At 36.8% G+C, this 10,929-nt stretch overlaps 1 protein-coding gene across 4 annotated transcripts; it reads right to left on the bottom strand.

The window, feature by feature from the left end:
- Positions 1-379: 379 nt before the first annotated feature.
- On the bottom strand, positions 380-7,981 carry slc22a4 (solute carrier family 22 member 4). 4 transcript variants are annotated; one of them, XM_086309252.1, is made up of 10 exons: positions 7,498-7,981; positions 6,067-6,170; positions 5,839-5,993; positions 5,295-5,466; positions 4,227-4,353; positions 3,880-3,980; positions 3,563-3,777; positions 2,499-2,681; positions 1,805-1,940; positions 380-1,694 (listed from the first exon to the last, which is right to left on the bottom strand). In XM_086309252.1, the coding sequence occupies exons 1-10, from the start codon at positions 7,924-7,926 to the stop codon at positions 1,616-1,618; spliced, it is 1,701 nt and encodes a 566-aa protein (XP_086165378.1). In that variant the 5' UTR covers positions 7,927-7,981; the 3' UTR covers positions 380-1,615. The 4 variants fall into 4 exon arrangements, with proteins under 4 accessions (XP_086165378.1, XP_086165377.1, XP_086165379.1 ...); XM_086309251.1 differs by having other exon boundaries at positions 381-1,697; XM_086309253.1 differs by having other exon boundaries at positions 382-1,697; positions 6,067-6,228; positions 7,498-7,637.
- Between the last annotated feature and the right edge of the window lie 2,948 nt (positions 7,982-10,929).

The following is a 10,929-nucleotide window of genomic DNA, read 5'->3' as shown; positions in this document are numbered from 1 at the left end:
GATTATAGTGAGGGTGAATTAAAATGATACTTTATTAAATATCCATGTCCCTGTTCACACTGCTCTTACCCGTGGAACCTAAATTATTAAAAATAGTAAAATAGACTCATCTTAGTCTAGGTGGCTTTGTCTTTAAGTAGCAAAAAAAAAAAAAAAAAAAAAAAAAAAAAATCAATCAGTTATCCCACCCATTTACCACAATTAAATAGTTCGTACAGGGTCCAGAGAGACAGAATATTAGCACTATTTTTCTGTCATCACAAAAACGGAATTGAAAGAAAGGTCATACAGAAGTTGGGGAAACTATTTATTACATCACAGAAAGCTCAGCTTTTTTGTGCAGATGTAAAACGCAGTGAATAATAATAATAATAATAATAATAATAATAATAATAATAATAATAATAATTATTATTATTATTATTATTTTTAAAAAAGGATACACCAGTGATGCTTTGTGTTCATTTCATCTCCTCCTGCATTACCAGGTCTACCCAGCAGAAGTCCTCCAAGTCACCTCTCCTCTCTGCCTAGCTCAGGTTCAGCTGTCTAAATACAGCTTTTGGCACCACAACAGCACCTTAAGTAATGTTTTACCCACCAGAGCAGTCAGTTGTACAGTAGGAGGATTTAAGCCATGGCAAAAGACATTTTAGAGTGATTAAAATCAGGCAACTCAAAGGATAGAAGCAGCTGGAAGAATTTCAGTAGGTGAATAGTGTTACCTGTCAGCAATACTACATTGCATTTAAGCATTGCTTTAAATAAGGTTTGTGCACATTCATTTATGCAGAGCTGTCCCTGAGATCCAGAAACACCATTTTAATCAGGTCGAGGTCTGGACATTGACCCGGTAATTGCAACACCTTCATTCTTTTGATGTGTTACTAAATAGAAGAAGCTTTCTCCTGGGCCTCCACATGAGGGAGTAATGCAGTGATGATTCTAAGGGCTTTATATATGTATACTAAATCATTTTTTCTGTATCAGTTGACTTGTTTCCAGGACAAATAAAGAGATTGAACCTTTGGCTCAGGCTTGGCTGTCCCCATACTGACACTCCTAACACGCAACCCCACTGATATCTGAAGAAGGTGGGGAGTTCTTTTATGTCAAAAATGTGTGTAACTGTAGAAACCACACTGCCAGGAAATGTATTTTAATTCTAAACTATTTATTTTGTAATAACACGTTACCATTATTTGCCACATAGACAGAGGATTTTGGAGAAGTGTGCATTGTGCTGCATATTCTGCACGCTGCCTGTTGCAGGTGGTGAGAGATGTATTTGAAGTCCATTGGGACTCAGGATGGAGACATATCTGAATGCTCCACACCAGCAAATTTCCTAAATTTCTAGAGGTGGCTACATCTGCTGATGACAAGAAACATCACAATAACACAAGTAAGCTAAACAAACAAATACAGTACCATTACAAAATAGTTCAAAATAAAAGACATAAAACACAAAAATACTGAAAAGAAGGTTTAAAATGTATAACATGCTGTTTAACTGCAGAACGTCATGCTGCTTCATGATGTTCTGCAGCAATTGAATATCTGAAAAACAAAAAACAACAAACAAACCAAAAAATAAAAACATAGAGAAGCCAAACTATAATTTAGATTCTTTGAGCTGGCAAACAGATGGAGTCGCTTCATTTTCAGCCTCCTTTTCCTTTTCTCCTTTTCTCCTGCTAGAACAACAAGGTGTCATTTAGCAACAGTGGGACATAAAATTTTTAACTGTGACAAAATAGGTATTAAACATAAAGATTGTAGATATATTAATGCCTAAACGTACCTGCATATCTGTGGCATTTGTGATATAGTCTCTGGCAAGATTTTTCCATTTGTTTCAGGCAACAACAAACATAAGACAGCACCACATATTGCTAGAACTCCCATTAGTATGTAGGGGAGTGCCTTGAATTCTTGTCCTGCAAATAGAAAATGCAAAATAAAATGATAAGGACATCAAAACAAAAACAGACTATCTGTTGCTAGTAAAATAAAAAGAAGAAGAAATAAGCAAAAGTTAATTTTTTTCTTGTTAAAGAACATAAACCTTGACCTTTTAATACAACTTCAAGTCTGAAAAACAAAAACATCAATAAATACATAAATAAATAGAATGTAAACAAAATTATGAACTGAAAAATGTGCTTAATTTTCCAGAGTTCCAGCTGAACTGGTAGCATTGTTAAGCAGACAAATTGGAGAGAATAAGGGCAAAACTTTGGGATTTTGTACTATAAGTTGTTAAGACTTTTTCTCTGTATTATTGTGGAGTCTTTGCCTTACAATTGAGACAACTGTTGTTGTGAAATGAATTGAATGGAATTGGAAAGACAGAATAGTATTGACAGTAGCATTACTATGTAATAAAAGGTACTAAGCCATAATAATAATAAGCCAGCTAACTTTAAATACTTTGTTAAAAATAATCCTGGTAAAAGCCAAATGCCTGAAGAAGTAAAACAAACAAAAAATCCTACCTAAGTAAATAATAAATGGGGAGATGATGGTCCCAATCCGTGCAGCCATGGAGCAAATCCCCATTGCTGTGTTTCTGATAACTGTGGGGAACAGCTCTGATGTGACAGCATACACCACACAGAATGCTGATGTGATGCCAAACTTTCCCAACATCTCAAGAAAAACAGCCACACCTGGTAAACCTATGGAAGTAAAAAACATTTAACATTACAGCACAACCTAAAAAGTCAAAAGAGATGCACATAACTAAGTGTTGTTTCTAACTTCCTCATGTAGCTAAATATACCTTACTTAATCATTCGAGCTGTGCTAGTGCTAAATATTCATGAGCAGTCGATTAATATGCACTTTTAAACAATGCAGCCATGCTAAAGAGACTGCACTTAAGGCCTTTACACACAATGCATTAGATCGGTCCAAATATTTTGCACGTTAAAATATCTGTTCTAATTCTCACCGACTGCAGAACTTCACTTGACGATTTGCCAGGATTTAGTTTAATGAACAAAAAACTTTTTGTCAGTTCCAAATAAATAGCTCTGACCAGTCAGGCCACTGCATCTGGCAACAGGTGCAATTGTAACTTAAAACGGACACTGTTACCGAGTATACAAATACTAAAAAATACCATTTTACATCAGACGAACAGCTACAGTAGACACTGCTCCGGGTCAATGGCCCTCTGAAATTATTTCTCTGCCTCCTCAGATGTGGTTCCAACTCTGTCAACAAGTGCTAAAACTGCTCAACTGCCCTATTTTGTCTCAGTGCATTTTCTGGTGAAAATGCATTTGGAAAATTTAGAACTTTGTGTTTCTTTTTGCACACGCTCAGTCTGTAATGCCCTTTAGACCCATGTCCGATTTGGTCACAGCGGAAGCTAAAAGTATTCAACTTGGTCAAATAACACGTCACATGCATTCTGAATACATTTTTATTTTATCAAGGTAAGTAAATGGGGTTTTGTTCCTGTTACATTTTCTGAGGACGAAGTGCAAACATTTGTTCATCCACAGTGTGAACTCATTAACAAGTGACTTGCTTGTAACACTTTAATCATTACCTATTGGAATGAGGTGGACACAGAGGATCATGACACCCCCGAGAAAGAGCGTGGAAGACTGGCAGAAGCGCCTGGAGCAGTACTTAAGCAGTACCAAGGCAATTATGTAAGCTGGAACTTCTACGACAGCAGACAAGAAGCTGTTTATGTAAGGGTCACCGTTCAGGTTGGAAGTGTTGAGGACTAAAGCATAGTAGCTGATGGTGATGATGATCCTGCACAGAAATTCAAAGCAAAACTTAATTTGACATAACAAGCAATTATTTTGGTTTAAATCTTTTAATCTCCTAAATCATATGAGCAAATTCTAGATGTACCACAGAAGTGAACATATCAGTGTAATAGAGAATATATTGCAGCTTTTCACAATGACCAAAATGTTTTGCTTCTCCTCCTTCATTGTGAGCGCATCTTCAATCTGTGGCAAAAAACAGACAAAGTGGTTAAACTTTGGATCCTGGACCTGCAGACTTCTGCATATGTGCTATAAAGCCATATAATGAATTTTTATAAAGAAAAATAGGCTAACTTGAAATGCAAACCTAAGCCAAGAGACAAGCATAATCATGGTGCAAATGTCAAAGGTTTTAGTTTTATTCTAACCTAATGCACATTTCTCAAAACACACTCTGATTTAAAATCACCAACTTGCTGATGCACTTACCTCAGCTTGCGTAAAAATTGCCTGTGGCGGCTCTACTTTGTTCAGCTTTGCAGCGTGCTTCAGGATTGCTTCAGCCTCGTTTACTCTTCCTTGAGAGATCAGCCAGCGAGGAGACTCTGGGACTATCCTGAGCAGACAAACACAGTGGCAACATAATATTTTCAGAGAAACACAAACTTGATCATTAATCTGATAGTAAAGCAAGACATTGACGACATCCCTGCCAAAACATCTTGTTGAGTTAGCTGTTTGTTGGTTGAGGTTGAATAGTCGTTTTTGTTTAGGAACGATCCTAAAGTAGTGAAATGACCCAGTATCTGAATGGCAGCCATGACAAGAGCTGATTGATCTGTATAAATGTTCAGGAAAAGTGCTTCAGTGATTTCACTATTTGCCCATCTAGTGTAGAATATGCTGGACTATCCTTCACAAAAAGAAAGGAGATGATCATGTCCCACAGTTCAAGGCAGCACACCATTCATAAAAAACAAAACAAGTGATCAACATGACTGACAAGGAATTCAGATCACGTTGCAAATTTTGGGTCTGTTTACCATATAAGGCTGTAAATTTCTAATATGCTGACATATTTTGGAGTCAGAGTTTAACAAACTAACCGGAGAAACATCCAGCTGGCCTGGGCTACAGCTTGGAGGATGTTTTCAGTTGAGTTGATATTTTACTTATTGGCCTTTCAAGATGAAAATTAGCTATTAGCTAAATCTGGTAAAATGAACCTTTTCTCTTAGGGGATTAATGTTTTTGACAAGTTAAGTGGAAAAATGAAACAAAGAGTATGCAACATTTTTTCTATAAATTAGACAGTTTTAATACTGGCAATGAAAATATACACTGTTCCAAACATATGGTTTATAACAGTGAAAATGACAGTGTTACCCCCTACTGTATTTAACCTTAAACAAACAAACTATGAAGTAAAAGCTGGTGTTTTGCTATCTTGAACTATAAATTAATGTATTACCCTTCAATAAGAAATTATATCTTTTTCTTGAGTTGAAAACAACTTTCAGGACACAAGCCATAATGCAACAAATGAAAAAGTCTCACCACCACAGAGGGACGTAGATCAATCCACAGGCAGCCATTGGAATCAGCAGCAACTGCCATTCCCGGAGGAAGTAGGCTGCTCCAGGCATTGCCATGTACCCCAGTGCTGAGCCCATAAAAACTCCAAGAGAACAAAACGCCACTCTGGTTTTTGGGCTTAGAATTTCTGAACCTGTAAATGTCAAAAACAACATTTTGGAAAATTTGTAATATTGTTACAAGGAAAGTTCTGAAACTGAGCATTAGTGCAGTCTGTCTTACTGTCTTACTTATCAAATCAGATAAACCATTACGGTCTGGCATGAAGCACAATTCATATGTAGTTTTTGAGGTTGTAACAAGAGTTGTGCATAAGTGATACATAGTATGTCTATATAACAGTTAGGAATTATGTTTGCTTATTTCTTGATTTCTTTATTCTTTCATTTAGGGCTTCCTAAATTTTATTGTACATCCAAGCAATTGACTTGTACTTCATGCACAGACAAAATTACTTAATGTCTGTGCAGCATAAAAAATCTCATTCCTTATTAGGAAAACATACCTAGCACAAATGCAATGATGTAGTTGGAGAATCCCCCAGCACCCACCAAAAAGAAAATGAAGGTGAAAATCTCCCAGCTCGGGGAGAATATCTGTGCTGTGATTGATACAGTTTGAAGCAGCATCATGATAAAGAGTATTGGTCTCCTTCCGTATCTGTAAGGAAACACAGTCTAGTAGACTAGATCAACACAAATACTGTTCAAACATTGTTGTGTGGAGTACAGACCTGTCGGACACCAGACCTGAGATCAACGCTCCCAGTAGCACACCAACATAATAAATGGAGCTGGTGAGTGGAAGTTTGTATGCATTCTCACAAACCAAGTCCCACTGCAAAATCAGTACATCGTTTTCACTCACTTACAATTTGTGGTATACATCTGCAAATCTGTCAACCAATAAAGAAATGACAGGTGACTCAGATCACAATTTAAATTAGTGGTAGGTTATAAATCTAAGGTAATATGGTGATAAGTTCTGAAATCCCACTGTAGGCAACGGGGTCCTGCATGGGCTACATCTTGGAGGATGTTTTCATGATATGCTGATATTTTACTGACTGGAATTCTCAGTAACTAGTTGAAGACAAGAATAGAATAAGAACTCACAGTATCTATGACTTCTGAATATGTAAAGTAAGAGTAACTCTCCCACAGGTAGAACAACTTTTATTTTTTAATAGTTCCAGGTAATTGTTTGTGCAACAACACCAATAACTTCATTAATTTTTCATAATAACTATCAGTTAGTCTCCCCAGTACGGGGAGAATTTAATCACACGTACAATTTGTAAAACACCTACTTTTAACTCATATACACATATACTGATAGAAAGTGAGAAAAAATCAGTTTATGTTAGGATAGTTATTGTTTTAGTCTTTTTATTTGCATGATGTAGAGGAAACATTGTGGTTTGATGTTGTTTTGATGCTTGAATGCTTTGCAATCACTGGGGAAAACAAGGAACTGTCAAACTTTATAAAAAATGTAAGTCAAAATCCTCACCTGTGGCATGAGAGAGATGTTTGAATAAGATGAAAAGGACTAATAAACTAAAGAGCATTAATCTTAAATCCATTGTAACTGTAATGCAACTTTAATTGACAGTAACATTAAAAACATGATGCAGGATGCTGCTGGTTGCTGAGTAAATTCAAGTGTTTGTGTGACTTCTTTCAGTCTGCATAATTCTTGAAACAGTCATCTTTAAGCAAGATTATATCTTAACAAGCATTTGTGTTTGTTTTTTTACGGCACTAATGTACAAATAATTACTTGCTCGACTTCTAGTTGCTGCTTAATTTCCCATTAATAATAATATCACACACCATGAACCCTGTGTATAAGAGTAGAAAATTAAAGTTTGGCATTTTGACCTGTTGTTGTTGTACCTGGTGGGCTGCCATAGTTTAGCAGTTTACATGAATTAGTTTTACTTTGCATAATAGCTTAATCATGTCATGGAAAAGTCTATGTAAAACTATCTTGTCTGAAATTCTTCACATCCAGCTCCATGCCAGGCACTTCACTTAAAAGCACATCTGGTAACACTGATAAGACTTTCTAGTTACCAGATTGGCAGATCAATGCTATACCTTGTGCATGCATGTTCTAGATAAATCTATGATGCTAAATAAAATCATGACAAATTTCTCACCTCGGTAACAATAGTTGACTGGTAGATGCTTTTGCTGTGTAACCACCCATCTATACAACTCTCCCAAGGTATTTCACTAACGTTCACATCGACATTTGGGATAATATTGTTCTGAGAGTAGTTCCTGACCACATCCAAGTTAAGCCTTGAACAGGAACTCCGCTTTGCATTGCCACTAACAGTTTCCAATGGGATTGTCACGTTTTTCCACATCTCGCTGATGTTGTAGTTTTCAGGAATATAGCATTCGTGAGATGGAATAGCACCTATGAATACTATATAGCCGCCAATAAATCCATTTGGGAGAATGCTTATGGCCAGTGCTAAAAAAATCCTGAGCTGAAAGGGTCCCCAAGATCCAAGAAAAGCTGTGATGGTGTCATAGTCTCTGATTTTTACCGTATTCGTTACTTCACCAAAATCCTTCATACTTAAAAGAGTCAGTGCTGAATAGCCAGAAGATTGGATGAGCACTATTGGTCTAAGAGATTTCAGAGGTTGTGAACTGTAAAGCTGAGCTCAGGTTTTATATGCCTCACCTGATATGGGAGGTTACACAGTTACATAAAGTTTTTTTTACAACACTATTTGAGCTTTAGCACATGTTTTGTTGTGCTAAACAAGTGAATATCCTGTAGCTGAGGAGACTAGCGCATTATGACCACAGTTACACAAGATTTTGAAAAGTATTTTATTTAGATTTTAATATTTTCAATGACTTTGATGTTTTCTTCACAGTAGGTTAGGTAAATTAGACATACCAAATACTGTGCACAGAATAAAATTTCAAAACAAAAACAAGTAAAATAGAACTTTTGAAATAGAACAGATACCATGACTTAATAAATTGGATTATTTCAGAATATTTCAGAATTATTTATTTTCATTACAAAGAGAATATTGCAAAGGATTGAGGTGGGACCTTATCTTTGAATGCCCAAAAACCTGTGAACCATGTAACCAGGTTTATTGTCCACTACCTGGGCGGGTACATGCTGATGGGCCAGCATGCAAAAAGGGCTGGAAGAAAAGGTTTCATTTGGGAAACATAAAAAGTAGGCTGGATCTTAAAAGATGTTGGAAGCTTGAGATAGACAGCTGATGTGTTAATGATGCTGGGGATGTTGTAAAGAGAGCACCACAGTCTCCCCCTCCTGGACTGGAAGCAAAGACGGTTGACATCCCAATGAAGCTTCAAATGGTGAGGCGGTTAGTGAGCATACTTAACCTAAGGACCATGGGGCCTTCAGAAGGAGGGATTGAGGTAGTGATACAGCACAGGGCAGCTTTAAGCTCCCGATTAGCCCTTTCTTTTTGATTGTTGAACTAGAATCCTGAGAACAAGCTAACTTTTGTGCCTAGTACTTCACGCAAAAACAATATATAAATTGGGAATGTCTGTCTGTCTGAGAAAATGTGTGAGGGAATGCAGTTGGAATACAGAGGTGGCTGACAGGAGTGGTTGCAAAAGAGCTGAAGGCAGGAACGAGCCTTGCTTTTGAAGCAAATTGAACAGGTTGCACATACTCTCTCTGTAGAGTGGGCTACCAAAGGTTAGCTAAGAGATGGTGCCACTTTAACCGGGGCACCAAGCAAATCTGATAATGTGCACCCAAGGCATCACTTGCATGCGAACGAAGGAAGGCGTAGATACATGGGTCGGGAACAGTAAGTAAAATCACAATGCAAGCCAAGAGTGAGTATGCTGTTTATTAAGTTAAGAAAATAGGGTCTTTGGAACACGATGATCTAGCAATGCATTTTTCTGAAGCATTACCTCTTGGGATGGCGTGGACACAGAGGATCAGGATGGAGGAGGAGAGCTGAAGACTCGGAGAAGGTTCTGGAGCATTACTGAAGCAGTACCAAGACACTTCTGTAAGCTGGAACCTCCCTCAGCAGATGAGAAGCAGCTTAAGTAATGGTTGACATGCTGGTTTGATGTGTTAGGGGTTGAAGTGTAGTAGTTAATGATGATGACAGCGATCCTGCTAAGACAGATACTCATAACGAATGAGTTACCCTAATTTAGTTATTTCAATTACAAAGCTTAGTTTTTTTTTTTGAGGCAATGAGTTTTACATTATTTTTTGAAGTTCTTGGAAATAATTAGATTTTACAGTGTAGAGACTTCAGAGTAAAATTGTAAGACTGGAAATGCAAAATACACAACCAAATATCAAACGAATTAGGTGCAGTTTCGAGACTTAAATAACCAAACGTTTGTACTGTATCTAGCTCATGCATATGACTAAAGTTTACATTTTCATCTCTTGGTTTTAATACTTTTCACATTATATGTGGAAACTGTACACATACCACAGAAATGTAATGTTTTTTTCTTCATAGACAACAAATCTTCAAGGTGTGGGGAGGAAAACAACAAGATGAAACTGTAGTTAAACTTTGGATCCTAGATCTGTAAATGAAACACGACTTCTGCACACATGGTACAAAGTGATTTAACCAAAAAAAAAAAAAAAAAAAAAAAAGTCACAAAGCCCTCCTACAGCCTTTTCTAGCCTCTTCTGCTATATTACTTCCAGATGATAAAAAGGCCAAGCCAATGAAACTACATCATAATTAAATTATCTTTCATCTAGTTTTTAGAACCTTTGACCTTTTTAGCACCTTTGCAGATTGTGAAGATCACATATTCAAACAAACAACATATTTCCAAGACTCTTATTTCAGCTTGGGTCGAAATAGCCTCTGAGGGGCCTCTTACTTTATTCTTCTTAACAGCTTCTTCCAGAATGGCCTTTACGCTTCCCTGAGAGAGCAGCCAATGGGAAGACAACAATACTAACAATATAACTACAATATCTGACAATATCAATGTAACCAAACGATGACCTGGACACATCAAAGAAAAACTTAAATAGGATGTTAAAGTTTACTTTAAAATCACTTTAAAACAGTCACAAATTAAGCCATCACCATCGCTTATTAATTTCATATGATTGTGTTACCTTTATTTAGTAAATGGAAAAGGGACTGGATCTTATACAGTATTTCTGTTCTACTGGAGCATCAACGTGTTTTATACAACATGTCTCATTCATGCGTTGACACCCATTCAAACAAGCACTTTTTATTTTTTATAACCAAATGCTTTCTATTGAACATTAACATTTCAGATGCCAACTTGGGGTTCATTAACTTTCCCAAAGATGCTTTGACATCAAAACTTTGTGCTCAAACTACCAGCCTTCCAGTTACCGGATGACCAGTTCAACCTCCTGAGTTACAGCCACGACCATACACGTTGATTTTTTAAATATTATTCAACCATCTTGTTGCTGATTGACTTCAGTGTAACTGATTTGTTGCATCATCTAACCTTCTTAAGCATCAAGTCACAACCAGTTTCCCTGGAAAATATCTTGATGCTGCCTTGACAATTATAGTTTCTCTAAAGATAAGATAAGA

Source organism: Aulonocara sp. 'chitande type north' Nkhata Bay, linkage group LG10 (genome assembly GCF_057382095.1).
Source record: "Aulonocara sp. 'chitande type north' Nkhata Bay isolate Kocher_YH1m ecotype deep benthic linkage group LG10, A_spYH_male_GT1.1, whole genome shotgun sequence".
Classification (NCBI taxonomy): domain Eukaryota; kingdom Metazoa; phylum Chordata; class Actinopteri; order Cichliformes; family Cichlidae; genus Aulonocara; species Aulonocara sp. 'chitande type north' Nkhata Bay.
The sequence above is the reverse complement of the archived record's forward strand: the minus strand, read 5'-3'. Positions and strand labels throughout refer to the sequence as shown.

Bases quoted from the DNA above. Each gene is read 5' to 3' on its own strand.
- slc22a4 (XM_086309251.1), bottom strand. From the start codon at position 7,926: ATGAAGGATTTTGGTGAAGTAACGAATACGGTAAAAATCAGAGACTAT. The intron at 5,467-5,838 runs GTATGTTTTCCT...TGACATTTACAG, and splicing joins CATCATTGCATTTGTGCTAG to GTTCAGAAATTCTAAGCCCA. The intron at 2,682-3,562 runs GTAATGATTAAA...TTACTTCCATAG, and splicing joins TGTCCACCTCATTCCAATAG to GTTTACCAGGTGTGGCTGTT.